This window comes from Manis pentadactyla, chromosome 1 (assembly GCF_030020395.1).
Source record: "Manis pentadactyla isolate mManPen7 chromosome 1, mManPen7.hap1, whole genome shotgun sequence".
NCBI lineage: Eukaryota > Metazoa > Chordata > Mammalia > Pholidota > Manidae > Manis > Manis pentadactyla.
This window is the reverse complement of record NC_080019.1, coordinates 180,884,104-180,909,822: the sequence shown is the minus strand read 5'-3', so window position 1 is coordinate 180,909,822 and position 25,719 is coordinate 180,884,104. Positions and strand designations below refer to the sequence as shown.

At 34.6% G+C, this 25,719-nt stretch overlaps 1 protein-coding gene across 1 annotated transcript in view; it reads left to right on the top strand.

Annotated features, from left to right (window-relative positions):
- Positions 1-25,514, top strand: part of FYTTD1 (forty-two-three domain containing 1) — a 30,092-nt gene extending 4,578 nt beyond the window's left edge. The window contains exons 3-9 of the mRNA XM_036904805.2: positions 7,563-7,711; positions 17,611-17,723; positions 19,219-19,315; positions 19,732-19,793; positions 21,214-21,288; positions 22,540-22,666; positions 23,100-25,514. Coding sequence (XP_036760700.2) covers positions 7,563-7,711; positions 17,611-17,723; positions 19,219-19,315; positions 19,732-19,793; positions 21,214-21,288; positions 22,540-22,666; positions 23,100-23,198 — 722 coding nt within the window. The 3' untranslated portion in view covers positions 23,199-25,514. The remainder of the gene's footprint in view (positions 1-7,562; positions 7,712-17,610; positions 17,724-19,218; positions 19,316-19,731; positions 19,794-21,213; positions 21,289-22,539; positions 22,667-23,099) is intronic.
- The last annotated feature ends 205 nt before the right edge of the window (positions 25,515-25,719 follow it).

Here is a 25,719-nt window from a genome sequence, read left to right as displayed (position 1 = left end):
ATTGTGTTTAGGGCTATGCAATTATAAAGAAGCTTACCTTTTATAAGGTCTTATCTCCTTCCTAGCTAGATGTTCCTCTAACAGTGTGTCTGACGAATGACTACATAAATATATTCAAAGAGCATAGCACCTCACAAAAAACTTATTCCATTATTGGAGATAGCTCTTTATACTAAAAAATTCTCTTAATTTGTATTAAGTCATGCCTACCTGTTAATTCTATAGTGTTATAAAAAGCAGACTCCCTTTTCTGTACTAGAAACTTTAAAATATGTGGAGGCTACCATTCTGCATAGAAAAGGACTTCTAGACTCTTTATCTTGTCATCCAGGAACTTTAAGATTTGTTAAATCCTCTAAAGGTGACACTCAGAATTGAATGCTTTAGATCTGAGCTAATGATCTTGGAACTCTGCATATATAGTTATTTTTGGTAATTTGGAAGCTTATTTATTTATAACCATCTTGTTTCTAAATGGATTAAAGGCAGTAATTGAACACTATTAATTGTATATAACTCATGAACTTTTTTAACAATTATGTCAGTGAGAAAACCTTCAAATTTTAAAAACTCTAGGTCTTTTTTACACATATGAAAAAAATGTTTAATAAATTAGCTCCTAAGTTGATTTTTATCTTATGTGCCAGAAAACATAAAAAGTAATCTCCAATGAGTTGGACATAATTAGCCATATGTGTAATGGCTAATATGCTAACTTATCCTCAAAATATGTCTGTAACTTAGATCAGACCTTAACAAAAAAATTGATTCTTCCCCAATAATATCCTCAACAGCTGAACCCAACCAAGTAAATTTTATGACAGGTATTTAGCTATAGCAAATGAATTATTTAATTCCAGTGATTTATATTTAAAGATTTCTTCTAAATGTTATTCAACATGTATTGTATACGATTTGCTTTAAAATAATTTCCAAGTTCATAGAAGCCAGAAATACATTCATTTATGCTAAATAAGTATGTGTTAAATATCTGGTAAATGCTCTGAACTGACCAGATTCTCAAGGTTTTTAAAGATTCAGTCTTTTACTTCAAGGAATTTCTAATAACAGAGCTAAGATAGAAAACATAGAGTTGAGAAGTGTCACGAGAAAAATTCTGATAGTACCATAGGGCTTTAGATAGGGATTTTGTGCTAGGAAAATCAGTGGTGACTTAATAGATAAGGTGAAATAGAATCTCATCCATGGAGGATCAGAAAAGCTTTTTTTTTAATGGGGGGTTATGATCTGAGCCTTGAGGTAAATGATACTCAGGGGCAGTGTAGAATCTTACAAGATTGAACTTGTGCTTGTGTGTTCTCCAGTTACATGTGACAGGGCCTAAAATAGAACAGCTGCTGCTGTCACGGAATGTGCAGAGAGATACGGGATTGTCTGAAGCTTTAATAGGTTGGGATAAGTTCAAATTTCCACATTGTAATGTCAGTGAGGATGTTAGGCTGAGGTAAGAGAACGAGGAAGACAGAAAGCCCTTGGCAGATATTCAACACATTATTTTTGATGGCTGAGCAATAAGTAAATAGTTTTCTAATTCTGTGCCCAAAATATAATGTAGTCACTCATTAAGTACTTGTACAAACAACTTAAATATACTTGAGTAGTGGAATACTATATAGCAACAGTCCTCAAAGTGTTGTCTAGGGACCCTAGGAATCTCAAAGACTCAAGAGATCCACAAGGTCAGAACAATTTTTATAGTAATACCTAAGACATTAACTGTGTTTTTGCTCTTACTTTCTAATGAATGTACAGTGGACTTTTCCACTGAGTCTATACAACATGTGATAAAACAAATTGAATGCAGAAGCAGATATGAGAGTCTAGGTATCTTCTGTTAAGCTAGACACTAAGGAGATTTGCAAAAGTACAAAACAATGCTGTTCTTCCTATGCAATATTTTTGTTTGGAAAATAATTGTTATTTTTCATTAAAAATGTTTTCCTTGAATAGAGTGGGTTTATTATTTTAATGAAATAATTAATAGTTTTTAAATGTCTTAGTTTTCATTTTTAGTATGGTAAGTATTAGTAAACAAACCCACAGAAACAGAAACTCTTTGGGGTCCTCAGTAATTTTAAGAATATAGAGAGCTCCTGAGAACAAGAAGTTTGAGAATGCCGTTTCTTTTAGAGGTAGAAGAGCCAGTAATATAACTGCATATACTTAGTGTTATGACATTTCTCCTCAAATCTTCATGTAAGCGATCAGACTTTAGAAATTATTGAGGCAAGTGGGTGTATGTGTGAAAGAAATTTATGAAGGGGTTAGGCTAAAGATTGAAAGAAAAGATGAAAATTCTTGCTTCTAGTTTTAGTTGTTTCCAACTTTGGTTGCACCTGTGGAGTTTTATAAAATAGACTGATGTTCTGGCTGCACTCCATTTCTTCTGAACCAGAATTGGCAGAAATAGGGCCTAAGGATTTTTTTTTTTAAACTCCGTATGTGGTTCTGGTACATGCCCACTGTTAAACTGCTGCTCTAGTGGAACTCAAAATGTGGAAGGACCTTCATGGAGCTAGTTGAAGTAAAGAGAATGAAGGTACTCTGGAAAGATAGAAGAGAACTTTATAGAGGGGTGAAATAGATGAAAACTAAGGAAAGACTATGCATTAAATGATGTCTTTAGCAACTCTTCAGAGTGCTTTTTGGAATATAAGGCCATTACAGAGTGTGAGAAGGGAAAGAATTTGGGCAGTTTGTAGAGGTCTTTATTATTTAATGAAATATGACAACGAAAGGGTGAAAAATAGAAACATTGCTAAAATTGATGTACAGCTTATACAGCTAGTGAAATTTGTTGAAAGGTAGAAGAAGACCCTCATAAGGGAGAAATAAGAGAGTGAAATGTGAGAACAATGACTTTATCAGTCAGAAATAGAAAGCTCCAAGAACAGAATTCTGTTCTTTACTTTTCTCCTTTTAATCAATTTTATTTGTTAATGAGACTTTCCCATGAGTCTTTCTCATCTAAGCTTAGTACTTTGGTATAATAATGGATTTTTACTCTTTAATCTTTCTGTTTGCTCTACTAATTTATTCTTTTGGAATACTTCACATTTCTTTGTTCCTCTTCCAGTCCTTTATCATGTCATGTTTGGGTGCGTAATAGCATTGAAACGGTTTGACTGCCTTCTCTCTTCCTCTTCCATTCAGGCTAAGATACTGCTTCTGCACTGATGTAATCTGATCACAAATTCTGTGACCCCTCTTTTTTTGTCAAGTGTAGTCTTTATTCGCACATAAAGAGCTCAGTTTTGAGCCCACCACATCCATTCACTTATCCTTTTTCCTAGACTGTTTCTCAATATGCTTTGATCATCCATGTCTTTGTACTTGTACTTCATGTCTATCTCCCTATTCACATCTTGCCCAATTTGTAATACCTAGCTGAAAGACCATGTTTTCTATAGTAATATTTTTTCCTTTGGAAATGTACCATAAATTACATTCTGTCTTTTATTATTCTTTAGTTTTCATATAACAGTTTGGAAGTTTCTATTTTTGAAGTCACACAGACTTGCACTTAGAACATGGCTCTGCTGTTTTCGAAGTATGACCACTAGTTAGTCACTGTTCTTTGCCTCACTTTGCTCACCTGCAAAATTGAGTTGTTAGCATCAACCTCATCAAGTTCTCATTTAGATTCAAGTACTCAGTACAATGCCCAGCACAATTAATGATAGCTGCTTAATTATTTAATATAATTGAAAATAGCAAATAGTTGTAGATTTAATTTGAATATACAGGTTCCCCTAACACACTTAATCTTTTGGTTGTAATTCTAGAAGGAAATCATAGAAAGAGTTGCAGTAATTTGATTTTAAAATGTAAAAAGTTATATCTTTATCACTTTTTTCTTTATTATAAAAGTAATAAAAACTACTGTAGCACTAAGGAGCAGTACCCAAGAAAGGAACAAATCTAGAACTCCTCAACATACTGAGTTGCTGTGTTGGTAGGACTCATTAGGAAGCTATCTGTGGGGATGATGCAGCTTAAGTTCACTGGAAGATGAGCAGAGCCCCAATTATAGTGATGCCTAGGACTAGATCTAGACAGATGCCTAGCGCCCAAAATTGAAGGCATCAACTTATACTCAGATTTTGTGCCCTAGGCACCTCTCTTGCCTCACTATAGTCTCAGCTTGCGGGGGCGGGATAATGAGTGCCACTGGTGTCCTGTGCCACTGGTGTCCTATGCCACAGGAACAAGCCTTGAGGTGTATGTACACTGGAACCTGGAAGAAAAGCCCCTTCTTCCTCTAGAGTTCTTCCAGCGCCCTCTACAGACAGAGCTTAACATCATGTTCGCTTGTTATAGAATTGTTCAGTACTAGTAGTAAAGAGAGAATTGAGAGCTGAAAGGCACCAAATTGGTAAATGGTTCAGCAATCATAACGTAAGTTTTCCTGTCTTGTTGAACTATGGTTTGAAAATATGTACACCGTACAAAAGCAGCTGGAATTAGATAAGTTTGGGAATGACATATACTATTATCCTGCCTTAGAGATTCATCACACACATTAGTTCTGAGAAATCCTATGATAAAGAAAACTTCTAACTCTTTTAGTTTGACTGTGATACTTTTCTGTTAGAAGACCTGTTACGATATTGCAGGTGTGTAGTATCATATGGGATACCATTCTAAAGACATTCCCCCCGAAATTAGAATGCCCAATATCACAATTGTTACTTAGCATTGTTCTCTGGAATTTCTGGCTGTTGCATTAAGAAATAAAATAATTTGAGGTGCAGTTATTAGAAGAAGGCAATATCATTTCTGGGTGATAAGATTGTAACTCAGAAATCCCAAGAAAATCATATGGAAAACTATAGAACTAATAAGTGAGTTCAGTGGGATGGCTGATGGAAAGGTATTAATTAAAACCTCAGCAGCTTTCTATATAATCACAGGAATGACAATATGAAAATTATTATAAAAGGGATTTTTTTTTGTGATTGACAACAAAATATATAAAATACTTAGTAGTGAGCTTACCAAGAAATGTACAAGACCTATGGGAGGAAAAGCTCAAAACTTTACCAAGCCAATTTAGTGCCAAAAGAAGACATGAATAAGTAGAAAACGAATATACAGTGTTCCTGAATACTGTAAAGGTGTCAATTCTTGAAAAATTATAAATTTAATGTAGTTCTTCTATCAAAGCATTGAAGAATATTACAACTTACCCTAGAAAACTGACTTAAGAACATGGCAGTTAGTGAATGGAAGAATACAGAGAGCCAAAAAAACCTACGGGAAATGTTCATTCTCACTAGGAAACTACCAAATGAAACAAGATAGTTTTTCAAAGAATAAGCAATAAAGATTGAAAAGAATAATACTCAAAGTCATCAATGATATAAAAGAGTGGCACCTTTATGTTACTGGGGATATAAATATAAATGCAGTCACTCTGGAGGTGATTTTACAATATGAATCAAAATCCTTAATTTGTTTTATTCTTTGATGCACCATTTCAACCTTTAGAAATTTCTATCTTAAAATAATCATGGAACCCTCCTACACTGCTGGTGGGAATGTAAATTAGTTCAACCATTGTGGAAAGCAGTATGGAGGTTCCTCAAAAAGCTCAAAATAGAAATATCATTTGACCCAGGAATCCCACCTCTAGGAATTTACCCTAAGAATGCAGGAGCCCAATTGAAAAAGACAGATGCACCCCTATGTTTATCGCAGCACTATTTACAATAGCCAAGAAATGGAAACAACCTAAATGTCCATCAGTAGATGAATAGATAAAGAAGATGTGGTACATATATAGAATGGAATATTATTCAGCCATAAGAAGAAAACAAATCCTACCATTTGCTACAATATGGATGGAGCTAGAGGGTATTATGCTCAGTGAAATAAGCCAGGTGGAGAAAGACAAGTACCAAATGATTTCACTCATCTGTGCAATATAAGAACAAAGGAAAAATTGAAGGAACAAAACAACAGCAGAATCACAGAGCCCAAGAAAGGACTAACAGTTACCAAAGGGAAAGGGACTGGGGAGGATGGGTGGAAAGGGAGGGAGAAGGTGGGGGGAAGAAGAAAGGGGGCCTTATGATTAGGATGTATAATGTGTGTGGGAGCATGGGGAGGGCTGTGCAACACAGAGAAGACAAGTAGTGATTTTACAGCATCTTACTATGCTGATGGACAGTGACTAATGGGTTATGTGGGGGGGACTTGGTGAAGGGGGGAGTCTAGTAAACATAATGTTCCTCATGTAATTGTAGATTAATGATACCAAAAAAAAAAAGGGTAAAGGACTTAAACAGACCTTCCTCGAAAGAAGATCTACATATGGTCAATAAAGAAAAAAAAATCATGGTGGAAGTATATAAAAATGTTATCTGTAGTATTATTGCAATGCTATTTAAAATAGTTTAAAATTAGAAGTTAACATTAGAAGTAACTGAAATGATTTGTATGACAGATTAAAGATAATGCAACAAAAGAATATTAAAGACATGGGATAATATTGATGGTAATAATAATGATGGTGATACAATATAGTGTTAATGTAGCTACAAAATAGTACATAGAGTATGAAATTTGGTTGCTAGTATATTGACTCAGTCTACCCTCTAGGCATTTGGTACTACAAATTGTGAATTACCTCATGTGATACTCTTCGAATTGCTTAAAAATAGTTGAAACTAAAAATTTATTAAAATGTATGTATGCAAGTAAAAGAAAAGGCTAGAAAGACAGAATGTTAGTGTTTATCTCTAGGTGGTGGGATAATGGGTGACTTTATTTTTTTATTCGTACTTTTTGTTTCTAAAATGTGTTACATGATTCCATAGTGAGCATGTTATTTTTTCATAGTTAGAAAAGTATTTAAATAGGTAAGATACATAATGGAAAAGCAAAGTGAGTAACGTCACATACCACAGAGATTAAAATATGTCCATTGGAACTTACTGGGGCCTTCAGCAAAAGCAGTTTGAATACACTAGGACTGAAAATAAAGAAGCCAGATTGAAATGTAAGTAAATGGGAAATGAGATAGTAATTCTGCTCTAGATCATTGCTGCTCAATAGAAATAAAATGTGAGCCACAAATTAATAATATTTTATTTAACTCAATATATCCAAAATATAACTTCTAATATGAAATTGTTAATGAAGTATTGTACATTATTCTGTTAGATCTGAATTCAGACTAGTTGTATTTCAAGTACTTAGTAACCATGTGTGGTTAGTGGACACCACATTGCACAGGGAAAGTTGAGGCTGTCGTGTTTGTTGAGAAAGTAGTACCAAAGAGAGGATAAAGGGGAAATGTGTGAATCCTCTGGTACTTTGCAATACATTACAGTAACAGAACCCTTTCTAATGCAGTTTATTGCCTCTTTAAAAATGAAATATTTAAAAATGTATATAAATAATAAATTGTGCATAAATTAAAAAATAAAACACTAATATTCTCCACCTTACTTTAATAAGAAATAGAATATTTGGTGACCTGTGTGCCCCTCAGTTGCATTCTTAGACTGATTCTTTTTTTTCCCCCTCTCCTATAGGTTTTGGTAAAAATAGTCTGAGCCGTAGAGGAAGAGTAATGCCTGGAAAGAGACGTCCTTATGGAATTATCACTGGCATTGCAGCTAGGAAAGCAACTGGAATTCGAAAAGGAATTAGTCCTATGAATCGACCACCTCTAAGTGATAAGGTAGGATGATGGCTTGATCTTGAGTCAGATACCTTTTTCCTTTATTTGTATTAATATTTCTGTGAATGAGCTTTGCTTTCTTTTAAGTCATCTTTTATTACCATATAATCTACATTTAGGAAATTGTATCATAAGTGTACTACAGTTCAATGTATTTTTTTTTATTAAGGTATGATTGATACACACTCTTATGAAGGTTTCACATGAAAAAACAATGTGGTTACTACATTTACCCATATTATCAAGTCCCCACCCATACCCCAATGCATCACTGTTCATCAGTGCAGCAAGTTGCCAGAGATCCACTATGTCCCTTCTCTGTGATACACTGTTCTCCTCGTGATCCCCCACACCATGTCTACTAAACATAATACCCCTCAGTCCCCTTCTCCCTCCCTCCCTCCCCACCTGCCCTCCCACACCCCTCCCCTTTGGTAACCATTCTTGGAGTCTCTTGAGTCTGCTGCCATTTTGTTTCTTCAGTTTTGCCTCATTGTTATACTCCACAAATGAGGGAAATCATTTGGCATTTGTCTTTCTCCACCTGGCTTATTTCACTGAGCATAATGTCCTCCAGCTCCATCCATGTTGTTGCAAATGGTAGGATTTGTTTCTTATGGCTGAATAGTATTCCATTGTATATATGTACCACATCTTCTTTATCCATTCATCTACAGATGGACACTTAGGTTGCTTCCATATCTTGGCTCTTGTAAAAAGTGAGCTTTGATTTTTTTATGTAGTACTTGGGAGCTATAAAAAATTTAATAACTAAAAATCATTGTCAGTCATTAAGTGTATCCAAATTTGCCCATTCTCAAATAGAAAACATTTTTTTTACAGGTTCTTGACGTTCCATGTGTGTATGTAATTTTTAACAGGTTATTGAAATATTTTATATTGTAAAATGAATTTAAGTGTACAATTAAAAATTTTTAGAAAATTTACAGAGTTATACAATCATCACAATAATTGAATTTTGTGCAAAAATTGTTCTCTCTAAAAAGAAATCACATGTCCTTTCATAATCATACCTCCATCTGCTTCAGGTAACATTGATCTACTTTCTATAGACTTCTATAAATTCACCTTTTCTGCACATTTGAGATAAGTAGAATCATACAGTAATACATGGTCTGAAATACAACCATGTTCTTGAAGTTGAACATGTCACAGCATGTGTCAGTACTTCATTCCTTTTTATTGCTGAATAATTCCATTATATACATAAACCATAATTTGTTTATCCATTCACCAGTTGATGGACATTTTGTTTTCACTTTTTGGATCTTGTGAATAATGCTGCTATGAACATGTAAGTCTATGTGGATGCTCTTCCACAAATAGCTATCAATTAGTTGATATTTTTAATTAGAGCTGTAATTATTTACCTACCATCAGTTAACTACTTTTCAGATTTTACCTGAAGTTTTATTTACATCTCAATGAATAATTTTGAATTGGCTAAAGCATTACTTAAAATAGTTTCACAAACGATTTTTCTTCTAATTGTTATCATTCAGTAGGTCTGAGCCACCAAGGAATTTATTCTACTCTTGTTTTTTAATCCTTTTCTCTGATTATGAAGGGACTACATAGTTGTAAAAAATTTAAGAACATTTCATTTCTTAAATTATTTTAAATGTGCATATTCTAGTTAAGAACCACGCTGTCTTAGATCCCTTAACTTTTCAGTTTTGCCACCACCAACAGCTGTTCTCTCCTCTAAAAATTTATCATAGAACTGTTTATTGGAAATTGACAAACATTAATGACATAAAGATACTGAGAGGAAAATTGGGTTTAACTGCTAATTACTTGTGCCAGTAAAACTTTTAAGTTACCACATCTGATAGTCTTTTTGAGTTGTTTGAAAAAAGTGAAAATGGAAAATGTTAAATATAGAATGTTAAGAATGCACTGATTATGATGAGAAAGATCCATTTATTCAAAGTTTGAATACTTTGGCAAAAGTTTGGTTTGAAATTTGCAGTTTCTTAAAAACCTTTTCCTCAACCTGAATACAGATTAATAGTTCCATTAAGATAGAATATGGTACTTGTGAAGCAGATTACTTTCCAGCAATTTAGAAAATTTCGATTTACATATAAATAACTCATACCATCCTTTTCTATTCATTAAACAAGTTACCTAAGTAACTTAATTGGCCTTGAATTGCTGTATGTACTTTGAAGATTTATAGCTTAAAAAAAAGTTCTGACCATAATTAGACTTTCTGCTACTTTATCTATTTCTTTCCATTGTTTAAGTTAGTGAGATTTTATTTCAATAAGAAGGTACATTTTCTTACCTGTAAAGTGAATGACTAAGTGGGAAGGGTAGCATACTTAACTTACATTACTAGTATTTACTGAGAGAGTAAATAGCTGTGCTAACAGGGGAATGGTTCTCTTTTCTTTTTTAATTTTTTTTAAGGTATTATTGATATACACTCTTATGAAGGTTTCACATGAGAAAACAATGTGGTTACTACATTTACCCATATTATCAAGTCCCCACCCCTACCCCAGTGCAGTCACTGGCCATCAGTGTAGGAAGATGCACTGCTTGCCTTCTCTGTGCTACACTGTTTTCCCCGTGACACCCGACACCATGTATACTAAACATAATACCCCTCCATCCCCATCTCCCTCCCTCCCACACCCCTCCCCTTTGGTAACCACTAGTCCCTTCTTGGAGTATGAGTCTGCTGCTATTTTGTTCCTTCAGTTTACTTCGTTGTTATACTCAACAAATGAGGAAATCATTTGACACTGGTCTTTTTTCACTGGCTTATTTCACTGAGCATAATATCCTCTAGCTCCATCCATGTTTTTGGAAATGGTAGGATTTCTTTCTTATGGCTGAATAGTATTCCATTGTGTATATGTACGACATCTTTATCCATTCATTTACTGATGGACACTTAGGTTGCTTCCGTGTCTTGGCTATTGTAAATAGAGCTGCGATAAACATGGGTGCATGTATCTTTTTGAGTCTGAGAAGTTCTATTTGGGTAAATTCCAAGGAGTGGGATTCCTGGATCAAATGGTATTTCTATTTTTAGTTTTTTTAGGAACCTCCGTATTGCTTTCAACAATAGTTGAACTAGCTTACATTCCCACCAGCAGTGTAGGAGGGTTCCCCTTTTTCCACAACCACGCCAGCATTTCTTGTTCTTAGTCTTTTTGATGCTGGCTATCCTTACTGGTGTGAGGTGATATCTCATTGCGGTTTTAATTTGCATTTCCCTGATGATTAGTGATGTGGAGCATCTTTTCATGTGTCTGTTGGCCATCTGAATTTCTTCTTTGGACAATTGTCTCTTCATATCCTCTGCCCATTTTTTAAAAGGGTTATTTGCTTTTTGGGTGTTAAAGCATGTGAGTTCTTTATATATTTTTGATGTTAACCCCTTATTGGATTTGTCATTTACAAATATATTCTCCCATACTGTAGGATGCCTTTTTGTTCTGTTGATAGTGTCCTTTGTTGTACAGAAACTTTAGTTTGATGTAGTCCCATGTGTTAATTTTTGCTATTCCCTTGCTCAAGGAGATGCGTTCAGGAAGAAGTTGTTCATGCTTATATTCAGGGGATTTTTGCCTATGATATCTTCCAAGAGTTTTATGGTTTCATGGCTTACATTAAGGTCTTTAGTCCATTTCAAGTTTACTTTTGTGTATGGGGTTAAACAATAATCTAGTTTCATTCTGTTGCATGTAGCTGTCCAGTTTTGCCAACACCAGTTGTTGAAGAGGCTATCATTTCCCCATTCTATGTCCATGACTCCTTTATCTTATATTAATTCACCATATATGGTTGGGTTTATATCAGGGCTCTGTAGTCTGTTCCATTGGTCTATGGTTCTGGTCTTGTGCCATGACCAAATTTTCTTGATTACTGTGGTTTTGTAGTAGAGCTTGAAGTTAGTGAGCATAATTCCCCCAACTTTATTCCTCCTTCTCAGGATTGCTTTGGCTATTCGGGGTCTTTTCTGGTTCCATATGAATTTTAGAATGATTTGCTCTAGTTCATTGAAGAATGCTGTTGGCATTTTGATAGGAATTGCATTGAATCTGTAGATTGCTTTAGGCAGGATGGCCATTTTGACAATATTAATTCTTCCTATCCTTGAACATGGGATGTTTCCATTTATTGGTATCTTCTTTGATTTCTCTCATGAGTGTCTTGTAGTTTTCAGAGTATAGGTCTTTCACTTCCTTGGTAAGGTTTATTCCTAGGTATTTTATTCTTTTTGATGCAGCTGTGAGTGGAATTGTTTTCCTGATTTTTCTTTCTGCTTGTTCATTGTTAATGTATAGGAATGCAACATATTTCTGTGTATTAATTTTGTATCCCGCAACTTTGCTGAATTCAGATATTAGATCTAGTGGTTTTGTAGTAGATTCTTCAGGGTTTTTTATGTACAATATCATGTCATCTGCAAACAGGGACAGTTTAACTTCTTCCTTGCCAATCTGGATGCCTTTTATTTCTTTGTGTTATCTGATTGCCGTGGCTAGGACCTCTAGTACTATGTTGAAAAGAAGTGGGGAGAGTGGGCATCCTTGTCTTGTTCCCAATCTTAGGTGAAAAGCCTACAGCTTCTCGCTGTTAAGTATGATATTGGCTGTGGGTTTGTCATATATGGCCTTTATTATGTTGAGGTACTTGCCCTCTATACCCATTTTGTTGAGAGTCTTTATCATGAATGGATGTTGAATTTTGTCAAATGCTTTTTCAGCATCTATGGAGATGATCATGTGGTTTTTGTCCTTCTTTTTGTTGATGTGGTGTGGATCATGTTGATGGATTTTTGAATGTTGTACCATCCTTGCATCCTTGGAATAAATCCTACTCTATCATGATGGATGATCTTTTTGATGTGTTTTTTAATTCAGTTTGCTAATATTTTGTTGAGTACTTTAGCATCTATGTTCATCAGGGATATTGGTCTGGAATTTTCTTTTTTTGTGGTGTCTTTGCCTGGTTTTGGTATTAGAGTGATGCTGGCCTCATAGAATGAGTTTTGAAGTATTCCCTCTTCTTCTACTCTTTGGAAAACTTTAAGGAGGATGGGTATTAGGTCTTCTCAAAATGTTTGATAAAATTCAGCGGTGAAGCCATCTGGTCCAGGGGTTTTGTTCTTAAGTAGTTTTTTGATTACCAGTTGAATTTCGTTGCTAGTAATTGGTCTGTTCAGATTTTCTGTTTCTTTCTGGGTCAGCCTTGGCAGGTTGTATTTTTCTAAAATGTTGTCCATTTGTTCTAGGTTATCCAGTTTGTTGGTGTTTAATTTTTCATAGTATTCTCTAATAATTCTTTGTATTTCTGTGGTGTCTGTAGTGATTTTTCCTTTCTCATTTCTGATTCTGTTTATGTGTGTAGACTCTCTTTTTTTCTTGATAAGTCTAGCTAGGGGTTTATCTATTTTATTTTTCTCGAAGAATCAGCTCTTGCTTTCATTGATTCTGTTGTTTTATTCTTCTCAATTTTATTTATTTCTGCTCTAATCTTTATTATGTCCCTCATTCTACTGAGTCTGGGCCTCATTGTTCTTCTTTTTGTAGTTTCGTTAATTGTGAGTTTAGAGTGTTCATATGGGATTGTTCTACTTTCCTGAGGTAGGCCTGTATTGCAATATACTTTCCTCTTAGCACAGCCATCACTGCATCCCACAGATTTTGCGGTGTTGAATTATTGTTGTCATTTCTCTCCATATTTTGCTTGATCTCTGTTTTGATTTGGTCATTGATCCATTGGTTATTTAGGAGCATGCTGTGAACCCTCCATGTGTTTGTGGGATTTTTCATTTCCTTTGTGTAAATTATTTCTAGTTTCATACCTTTGTAGTCTGAGAATCTCCGTACAATTTCAATCTTTTTAAATTTACCAAGGCTCTTTTTGTGGCCTAGTATATGATCTATTCTTGAAAATGTTCCATGTGCACTTGAGAAGAATGTGTATTGTGCTGCTTTTGGGTGTAGAGTTCTGTAGATGTCTGTTAGTTAGGTCCATCTGTTCTAATGTGTTGTTCACTGCCTCTGTCTCCTTACTTATTTTCTGTCTGGTTGATCTGTCCTTTGGAGTGAGTGGAGTGTTGAAGTCTCCTAGAATGAATGCATTGCATTCTATTTATGGTGATTATCGGTAGGTATGTACTTATTGCCATTGCAGGCTTTAGATTCGTGGTTACCAAAGGTTCAAGGTTAACTTCCATTAAGGAGCGTGACTTAATGCAGTTAATATGCTATTACAAACACAATCTTAAGGTTCTTTTTTTCTCCTCCTTTTTCTTCCTCCTCCATTCTTTTTATATCACATATCATATTGTGTACTGTTTGTCTATCCCTTGATTGACTTTGGAGATAGTTGATTTAATTTGCTTAGTAATTAGCTGCTCTACTTACTTTACTGTCTTTTTATTACTTCTGGTGACAGCTAGTCCCTCCAAAATACACTGTAGAGATGGTTTATGGGAGGTAAATTCTCTCAGCTTTCCCTTATCTGTAAATTGTTTAATCCCTCCTTCAAATTTAAGTGATAATCTTGCCGGATAAGGTAATCTTGGTTTGAGGCCCTTCTGCTTCATTGCAAAAAAATCATGCCACTCACTTCTGGCCTGTAAAGGTTTCTGCTAAGAAGTCTGATGATAGCCTGATGGGCTTTCCTTTGTATGTGATCTTATTTCTCTCTGGCTGCTTTTAATAGTCTGTCCTTATCCTTGATCATTGCCATTTTAATTAGTATATGTCTTGGTGTTGTCTTCCTTGGGTCTTTTGTGTTGGGAGATCTGTGCACCTCCATGGCCTGAGAGACTATCTCCTTCCCCAGATTGGGGAAGTTTTCAGTAACTACCTCCTCAAAGACACTTTCTATCCCTTTCTCTCCCTTCTTCTGGTACCCCTATAATGCGAATAGTGTTTCATTTGGATTGCTCCCACAGTTCTCTCAATATTCTTGGATTCTTAGAGATCCTTTTTTCTCTCTGTGCCTCAGCTTCTTTGTATTCCTCTTCTCTAGTTTCTATTTCATTTATCATCTCCTCCACCGTATCTAATCTGCTTTTAATACCCTCCATTGTGCTCTTCAACGATTGGATCTCCAACCGGAATTCATTCCTGAGTTCTTGAATATTTTTCTGTACCTCCATGAGCATGTTAATGATTTTTATTTTGAAATCCTTTTCATGAAGATTCATGAGGTCAATTTCATTTGAATCTTTCTCAGGAGTTGTATTCATAATTTTTCTTTGAACCAGGTTTCTTTGGCATTTCATATTTGTATATGGCGCCCTCTAGTGCCCAGAAGCTCTACTCTCTGGAGCTGCTCAGCCCCTGAAGCAATGTCCGGGAGGTCGCAGGGGAGCAGTATTGGTGCCTGGGGGGAGGAAAGAGCTATTTCCTGCTTCCCGGCTGCTATGCCTGCCTCCAGTGCCAGAACCAGTGGGCTGAGCACACTGGTATAAGCGTGTATGCTTTGCGTTTGTAGTTGCTATAGATGGGTCTTCCCTCTGGCTGGCCTAACGCCAGGGTATGGTTTGTTGGTTTGCGGGCCAGGTGGGGCTGGTGGGAGAAAGGCGCAGTAGGCACTGTATCATGGAGGGACTTCTTCGAGCTGTGTAGCCAGCCAGGGAGCTGGAACACCTGAAGATCGAGGAAGTTCCCAGCCTGCTGGGCAGAGTGCACCCGGACAATTTTGTCTACCTGTCCTTTCTCCTGACCAGTAAGCTGTGTGCAATCCTTGCCCCTTTAGCAGCCCTCTTGCTGTTAGGAAGTCTGTCAGACTGCCTGCCTTTCTTTTGTCTCAGAGCAGCCAGATATGGATCCCTGCTTTCCACCAGTGGCTGGAATCTCACTCTCTCCAGGTATTCTGCCTGTCTTAGCTTTCCAACCCCCTAATCACAAGAGTACCATGAAAGCACCGTGAAATGTAGGTTTGTGCTCCCAAAGCAGATCTCCGGCGTTAGGTATTCAGCAGTCCCAGGCCTCCACTCCCTCCCCACTCCATTTCTCTTCCTCCTGCTGGTGAGCTGGGGTGGGGGAAGGGTTTGGGTCTAGCTGGGCCACGGCTTTCGTACATTACCCTGTTCCATGAGGTTTATTCTTTTCTCCAGGAGTATGCAGTTTGGTGCAGCCCTCTTTCCAGTTGTTCTTTCAGGATTAATCATATTAATTATATTTTCGTATTATGTGCTGTTTTAGGAGGAAACCTCTGTCTCACCTCTCACGCCATCATCTTTAGTCCTCCTGGTTGTCTCTTAAGAATGAATTTTCTTTTTGTTTAGAGAGTCAGCTTGAAATAATCTGTCAAGTAATACTTGTTTTAAGTTAAGAAATTTTTCTACCAGAATATGTAACTTTGTCAATGTCAATTCTGTAATTTTTCTCTTTTAGATTCAGAATTTTCCAAAACTGGGAGTATGTTATGTTCTGTAGAAATTGACTCTGATAGTACTGAACTATTTAGTACTTTTGTGTACTAAAAACACTTGTTTTTGCATACATATAGCAGTTATTTTCTGCTAATGGGTAGCTTCAATTATTTGTCTGATTTTGACAATTAAAAACAAACACTTTTATCCCCATACTATGGGATTATATTCAGTATTAAAAAAAGGAATGTTAATATACAAGACAGCATGAACACATCTCAAAACTTCATGCTAAGTATAAGAAATTAACAGAAAACTATGTACTATGTCATTCCATTTATTTGAAATGTAGAAAAGACTAAATAGCAACAGATTGATCATTGCCTAGGTTGGGAGTCCACTGAAGGAAGGGAATTGACTGCAAAGGGGTACACGGAAAGCTTTTAGGGTAAGGGCAGTGTTCTGTATCTTGATTGTGATACAATTACATGATTATATGTAATCACCCAAGTTTATCAAACTGTAAACTTTAAATATTATAAGTAATACCTTAGTAAAATTAACATTAAAAATAAGCTACCTTAATTTCTCTCCCCCAAGAAATAATTTTTTATGTCAAAAGTATTGTTAAAGAAATATTTACTCCTAACTATACTTTTTAAAATACATTGATATTCATATATATATAAATCTTGGATCCATGGAACACATATTCACCATATATCAATGGATTGTTATTGTTCTATTCCATGTATTCATCATTCATCATCATTCAACAACATTGACTGAGTACCTGCTACAGTACATGCAAGGGATTCTGCAGTAACTGAATAGAAAATCCCTTTCCTCATGGGGAACTTATGTAAACATGGATAAAGTCATTACGCAAATAACTATTATCATAATATGGAAGATACTTTGAAGGAAAATAACATATAACAGCATGGTAGAAGGAACTTTCATATTTACCCATAAAATGGTCCTTGGTGTTACTTTTTTTTTTTATGGAAGTATCATTGATATGCAGTCTATGAAGGTTTCACATGAACAACATTGTGGTTTCAACATTCACCATATTATCAAGTCCTCACTCCCCTGCCCCATTGCAGTCACTGTCTATCAGTGTAATAAGAAGCTATAGAGTCATTTCCTTGCTGTTACTATTAAAGATGAAATACAAAGCTTAGAATGGGCCATCAGTCTGATTTAATAGCATTCCTCCTGTGCTCTTGGTATTATTTATCCCTGTCTGTGTATCCCTTAGAGCACCTCAAACTGAATATACTCAAAATCAAAAAATCAATTTTTCTGTCCAATTTCTTTTTTTGTTGGAAGTATTTTAAGTATAATGTGGCTGCTGTTTTTCAGTCATTTAGACAGGGAATACTGAAGTTGTTTTAGCTTCTCTGTCTCTCTAACCTGCACATCGCAGTCCTTGTACATTCTACTTCAGAAATGTTCATTGTAGTAGGGTATATAGCAAAAAACAAACTGATTAAACTGATTTCTTGCTTTCTGAAAGAATGTAGAACGATATTTTCCAGCATTAAAGAGGAAGGCAAACCTTCTGAGACAAAATGAAGTGCAGAGAAAACCAGTTGGAGTTCTCAAGAGACCTAACCAGTTAAATAGAAAGTAAGTACTCAAATGATACAATAATATATTATCTTGCATAGAGAAAGATACACTTCTTACACTAGTATTCAAAGGAATGGATTTGCAGTGATTCTTCTAGTTATTTGGTTATTTTCAAGACAGATACTTGGGAGGTCTCTCTGAACACCCAGCGTGGATGCATTCAGTAATCGCTTTCTTATTTCTTAGACCCAGTGTTATTGATGAATTTCACAAATTATAAACTTATTAAAAGAGCTTACTCTGCTTCTATATCTCTTTTGACATACAATATAAAACCACAAAAGGTGATTGTTTTGGTTAAAATATTTCAGCCAGAATTATTCAAAATTGGGAATTCTGAAAGCTGAATTTGTTACTTGGTCTCAGTGGTACTTAATAGAACAATGTATGTTATTTGTGTAAATATACCAGAAAGAATTCTGCATGAATGCTGCTTAAGCTGAAATTATTTTTACATTAAATTGAAAGGCATAACAACTTACTACCTATTGTTATAGCATTCTGTTCTCTGTAAGTATAAAGTGGATGGAAAGGAAGTTGACAAGCTTCCTTTACTATTTCAGTTTCAGGTACCATTTATTCATCTCTTACAGAAGGTAATTCAGAACAAACAAAACTCTGAAATGAAGTTTTTGTACAAACCGAATGGCTGGAATTGCAAATTTGCTTAACTATCATCTCTTTTTCTTTGGGGAATCATTTTGAGTATCTTTTGGAAAAGAGGAACTTATCAAATAAGAACCTGTTGATTACATGAGCCACTAATGAGCCCATGTTAATTGGGTTAGTTAGGGAAATTTTGCATTTGAGCCTCTAAAAGATTAGAGAAAGATTACGTGACCTGTTAAGCATTTATTTATAAAAATAAGTAGATGAGAAAATTAGTTTTCTCATGTTTTACCAACTTCTATAGAAACTAGAAAGGAATTGGTGAAAGTCAAGTCAAAGATAATTAAGAATACAGTGGTCTGTGTGAAAAAGCAAGCAGTGGAAGAGTGTAAGAGTCTCTGTGATTTATGTTAATATATAAAGGTTTCCCAGTGCAGAAGGAAGAGAAAATTTTAGAAGATGTTATTTTTCAATATTCTTTTTTTTCAGCGATTTGATTATGGTGTGCTTAGATGTGATTTTCTTTGTACTAATCCTGTAAATAAATCTGTACATTTATTTCTTTCACTGGACTTAGGAAATAGCATTAAAAATTTTATTTGTAATGTCTTCAAAACAGATATGTTGGAATATTAGATGAATATTTGGAAGATAAATTAGTTCAAAATTAACCAGCTTATTAGGTAATATGCTATAGAGGGAGATATTTATAAACCAAATCTCAACTTTACATAAATAAGGGAATAATTCAGAATCTTTATGTTTAATGTACTTCAAGTTTTCAGCCTAGAAATTTAACTATTTTTTACTTATTTTTGTCTCAGATGTTTGAAAATTGTTAAGCAGCTCAGGCTTTTTCATGGTATATTTGTTTTTGTTGCAGAAATAACATCCCAGCCAATTTTACCAGGAGTGGAAATAAATTAAGTCATCAGAAAGACACTCGTCAGGCAACTTTTCTTTTCAGAAGAGGCCTGAAGGTATAAAACTCTTGTGGTTTTTCTTTTTATCCAAACAAAGGATCCTGAACATCCACCTTTAGTAGTCCTCAGTCATAGGCATGGCCCATGACTGAGGTAGGGGTTGGGTTTGGAATACGGAGAACATGATATTAAATTAGTTCTTCTTTTTCTAATTTTTTTCCCTATATTCTCTTTTGTTGTCTTCATTAGAAACATCTTAAAAGAGTTTAAGTGTGTTATTTAGGAATAAACTTACTTTTACCACTTGTTCTGATAACAGGAATTTCAACAAAAGATGTAGTGCCAGAATAGTCACATGACCTTCTGCATTTCTACACACACCACACTGGGTTATAAAGTTACAGAACTGGATAGCTCTTTGGATTCAAAACCTCTGCTTTCTATGGGATCTACTGCTTTTCTTTTCCCTTCAGGTTCAGGCCCAGTTGAACACAGAACAACTGCTAGACGATGTAGTAGCAAAGAGAACTCGTCAGTAAGTTTCAATTTGTTTTTCAAGATGTCATTTCAAAACTCTTAGAACAAACACTATGTGCCCCAGTCCAAAGGAAATTAAATGAGACCCAAAGTAAATTAACATTGAACCTGAACTAAATAAATCCTATTTTGTTTTTAGTTGTTTTTTTCCTGAAAGCTTTTTTCATTGTAACACGTCAGTGTTGTAACAGTTTTAGCACCAAATAAATTACTGTATTAAAAATTTTTTTTTGTTGCTTGTTTATCCCATTTTACTGAAACAGCTCTTTATTCTCTATAACTGCTTTTACACAAATGAGCCTATTCAGGGAATAAATAGGAGAAAATCCAATAGAGCTTTTAGAAACTTTGTAAACCTTTAAAAACAGTAGGATGTTTTTCCTTTTCACATTTCCCCTTAATCTTGTAAAGAGTTTAAAAAAACTTTTGTCTGTTAGAATTCTAGTTGCTGAGTGTGAGTTGTAACATTCTAATTCCACCAGTATAATCAAGTTTTAAGACTAATCTATTTAAAATTATGGCTACTTTTTGGGAAAAAATAAAAAATAAAACATGATCATGGTCCAGATATGGCATCACCTAAAATGGGGTGTGAATTTGAATAATCAGAGTGTAAGAAAGGAAACTATTTGAACTTGATGATGGCAGTATTCTTTTGCACAGGACTTGGTGACATTGAAACCTCTAAAGAAAGAAATGATAGTCATAACCTATTTGCTTCTGCAATGAACAATATTTTCATAGTTGTAATAATTCAAATGCTGTTTGTTTTGAAGTTTGAGATTCAACCTATAGAACAAAGCATGAAATATTTAATTTGGTAACAGAATACAATATAAGTAAAAGAGTTGATAAAAAGTGGAAGGAAAAGTAGAAGGAAGGAATAGAGGTACTATCCTTTCAAACAAAGTGGGGAAGGGAATGGTGTCAGATACTACTAAAAGAGATTTAAATATGTTTAAAGTTATAATGTAAATAAAATAGTGATATAGCCATCACAACATATAGCGTTAGGTAGGAAAATGAGTGGATAGTGTGATGAGCTAAACCCTTTGCAAGATATTATGTAAGCATCTTGTTTAGTGAATTGGAGGTAGCTAGCAGTAAAAACAAAGTTTAAAAGCACTGCCTCTGGGGAGCAGGAAGGAGGAGCAGAGTGGGTTGAAGGACTTGCTTTTCATTGGAAGCCTTTCTGTGTTGATTTTTTTTTTAATGGGCATGTAATTGTTACACTGAAAAATATTTAATACATAAACTCAAGTGTCCAGTTCCTACACCCAAGATGCTGAATAATTACATCATAGTGAAGCTTAGTTATCTTTATTTCCTAAAAGCTAAGAAAAATTAATATGTGAGTACACAGTATATAGGATTTATAAATTTCCATTTTGGTCAGGTTTTTTATTTTTTGAAACTAGATGGCGGACTTCGACAACAAATGGAGGCATTTTGACCGTATCCATTGACAATCCTGGAGCAGTGCAGTGCCCAGTGTAAGTCTTTTCTTTATTTTGCAAAATCTATAACCTTTCCATATGTAAGATATTAGAAAAGTATTAGGCTTATGCAAGTTAAGATAAACTGAGACAAAGATAAAAGTAATACTTGTGGTACAAAATGGAAATAGTATAGTATAAAGTTAAAAGTGAAAGCTCCCTTGATTCTTGGTTCAGCAGCTCCAAAGTAACCACTTGTAATAATTGCATGTTTTTATTTTTAAAAGTTCAATGCATGCATAACTAATATGAACATCTATTTCTTATGTATAATAATAAATGGATAATACTGTATATACATACTTGCTCCCTACCCCCCCCACACCACTCCCAGTATATTTGGACATCTTTACTTTTCAGTACATACACATCTACCTTCTTTTTAAAAGCTTCATAGTGTATTTGTTTATCTAGATGACCTTAATTTAGTTAACTGTTCTTTTTATTGCATTATAAACCATCTAGGTTTATGGACCAACTAGCCATTTTAATGATTGAAATGGAAAGAATGTAATGAGTCTTAACACTTTAATTTAGCAGAAGATCATGACTTGGAAATCACCAGTCATTCCAAATTGTCGAAAAGTTTATAGTTCCACTTAAAGAGGTATTTTGTGGGTGATCATAAATTTGATTAGTCAGTCAAGGACTAGGTACAGTAGTCTTCTAGCAGTTTCACTGTCTGAGGTTTCAGTTATCCTCGGTTAGCTGTGGTCAGAAACTGCCAATTCTTCCAACATATCATCAGAAGGTCAGTCATAGCCTAATGCTACGTCACAACGCCTACATCATTCACCTCACTTGACCTCATCATGTAGGCATTTTATTATTTCACATCATCACAAGAAGGTGAGTATGGCACACTAAGATATTTTGAGAGGGAGACCACATTCACATTCATGGAACTTTTATTACAGCATATTTTAATTGTTCTATTTTATTATGAGTTGTTAAGTCTCTTACTGTGCCTAATTTATAAATTAAACTTTATCATAGTTATGTATGTATAGGAAAAAACATAGTGCATATGGGGTTCAGTATTATCCACAGTTTCTGGCATCCACTAAGGTCTTGGAATATATCCCCTGTGGATAAGTGGGTAATCAACCTTTTTTGAGAGCACAAATAAAATAGCCCAAATACATTTGAACATGTGTGCAAGTCAAAATGTCTTATGTACCAAATGATTTGTTTTTCTTTTTTTAATTGTTAAGCTGATCTGATTTCATTTTAATTTCTTTCTAACAGAACTCAGAAACCACGATTAACTCGTACTGCTGTACCGTCATTCTTGACAAAACGGGAGCAGTCTGATGTAAAGAAAGTCCCTAAAGGTGTCCCCCTGCAATTTGACATAAATAGTGTTGGGAAACAGGTAAATTTTTTTTTGTATTTCTTTGGACCATTCACTGAGAATATTTTAATTAATAAAATGTATAATGAATTAATTAGGGTGTCCTAAGTCTCTTCAACCCTAGGAAACCACTGCTCTGCATCTACTTTTTGTCCTTTTAGATTTGCTTATTTTGGACATTCCCTATAAATGGGATCACACATTATGCTTTGTGACTGATTTTTTTTACTTAGCATATTGTTTTCAGGTTCATAAATTTGTTGACTAACTTGGCTAAACTTCACTAAATTCACTTACTTTAAACAGCTGTTAGAATTAAATGAGTTCATACACATAAATATTCAGGAAATGTTAGGTATTGTTACTGTGAATTACCACTATGATCACATTATTGTTCCAAAGTAAATACGGCTTTATAGTCAAGTTGTTAATTTTTTTATTCTGTTTTCTGTAGACAGGGATGACTTTGAATGAGCGATTTGGGATCCTGAAGGAACAAAGAGCCACTCTCACATTCAACAAAGGAGGAAGCCGCTTTGTAACCGTGGGATAGATTCCATGTCAACGGGACTTTTGAGTGATGACTCTGTTTTAAAAGTTGAATTGCTTTGAGTCCATCACAGAAATTCAAGAAACTTTATTTCAAAAGATTCACAAAGCTAAATAACTCTTTTTATTTTTGAAGTTTTTGGTTTTTTTTAAACATGTATAAATAATGCCCTGAAAGAATAACAGGGGATATACCTATCTGTTCTTAAAAATGTCATGGTTGGCCCAGACAGAACAATTCTCTATTGAACTTCTTTGGTTCCTCATGCAGCATAGAAAAGATGGAAAGATAGAAATTGATTATTTTTATTATAGTGATATTTAGGATTTCATTGCCTTTGCCCATTTTTTACTTTGCCCTGGTAAATCTTGGTCTTTGGAAATATGAGTAGGTCCCTGTGTTGCTGCCACTTACCCCTTAATAGTGTCGATGTAACAAGTACAGTTGACTTTTCTTCACAGAAATATAAAAAAAATTATTAGAATTCCAGTTTGGGGTTTTAAGATGTATGGGACTATCTGGAACTTGGTTCATTTTTCAGATAACTTAGGTTAATTCTCCAGAGTTGTAAATCCTTAATGCTGAACTTTTAACAGATGTGAAGCTAGGCACTAATGTCAGTTTAAAATGTTGGTGTTTGAAGGTATAAATGCATGTTTACAAAGTTACCTGGTAGAGCCTTGGAGGAGAAGGTCCAATGTAAAATCTGACAGTTTTTGTTTAGTAAATGAAAAAAGCATGAGAGGAAGTATCAGGTTGAAGACAGATAACTGAGGTGAAAAACTTAAAAGCCCAGATAATAGGTATATTGTTAGGATTTAGTATGGTCTTGAATCTAGTATTCACAATTCTTCAAATGATATTTAGTAGAATTGTAATACTAAAATGGATTGAGTCCCTTAGATATTTTGATAGCAAAATTAACAGCCATAAAATCCTAGAGTTCCTTCTTATTCAAAGAGTTAAATTCTATAAGCTTTTAGGCTGTGCTAAGTGAAACAGTATACAGCCCCCTAAATGAAAATATATTGTCACAGGAAAAAAATGCAAAATGTAATAGAGTTACATTGTAACATTGTTTTATACCTTTCACTCTGATATCTTATATAAAGTTCAGGCATTTATGGTGAGAAAAGGGTTCCTCCCACTCTATACTCTGGAGGGGTAGGAGGAATTGTTTGTGCCAAACTAGTGCTGAGAGTCCTCAGATGGTTGTATGGTGTAAGTTATGGTAAAAATGCCAGAATGCAGCAAAATATTCCAGCTACAAGTTACAAGTTTGGTCATTTTGAAACTTAACCTTTTGGTTTGCTATACTTTTAAAACATCCAAGTAGGTATTAGTTTCCCTAGAGTGTATTATTAATGATTTTCCTCAAAAAAAAAAAGTAAGCTACCGTTCCTGTCTGCCTTGCATTGCATTCTAGGCTTCATTGTTGTCTCTCCTGCTCCTTGGGTTACTTGGTTTATGCTAGCCACATAAAGCTATCAATAACAGTTTCATGCTTATACCAAAGAATTAAATCTGATCCTTAATATCTGGTATTTCACCAGTAAGTCTACTGACAAAGGATTATTGGAAACTAGTCACACAATTTGAAGACACTCTCTAGTCTCCTTAGGCCAAGGACTCATTGCAAACATTCTTGCAAGTATGATTGCTTAGATTTGATCCAATAACTATATTTTAGACTGGTTTAGAATTACTGGTAACTTACTTTAAATCAAAGGACAAACAGCTGGGCACGAGTTTGCTGTCTTTAGAACAGTTTGTGAAAATGTGGTATAAAGATGTTTGCATTTTCTTGTTATTTTAAATATTATTGTACAGAGCTATTATTAATGCCTTTTTGTTTTGAGAACCCTAAAAATTGCCACAAATATTGACATTAATTGCGTCAAACGACAAAGTGTCTTTGGTATATTAAACTTTTGCTTTTCGTGCATCTGTAATTTCACTTTCTTTTTAAACAAATTTTTGCCTTTGTTAAAATTAACTTAAAATTTTTGAGTGCTAACATGTTGTATATAAACAAGACTATGCTTTGTGGGAGGGAAATTTCCTTTCTTGGAATGTGGTTGTAGTCATCCTTTTTTAGTTACAGTTTTGTTTTTTAAACAGGATGCAACTTAAAATTTCCTTTGCATCAAGATGTATGCAAAACATTGATGCAGTGCATCACAAAATGAAAGTTTGTATTTAATGAGGAGATGCTTTACACTGTACTTTTTGGTGTTTTTTGGAAAAGTACATTTAGATCTATTCTGAAGCTGTTCGTTTTTAACAAATAAAATGTTACAGGTCTCATGTTTATTCTTAGCTATAAAGATTGAGTTGTGGTTTTTAGATTGTTCTGTCTTACAAAGAACTTTCTAGTGATTATAATTTTTACAGTTTGAAAAACTGTAAAGATCATCCTAATAAAGTGATAAGTCAATATAGACCCTTTTAACATCCTTCTAACTGCCTTTTGACCATTTCATTCATAACTCCAACAGAAGGCAGCTAGGAGGATTAAAACAGA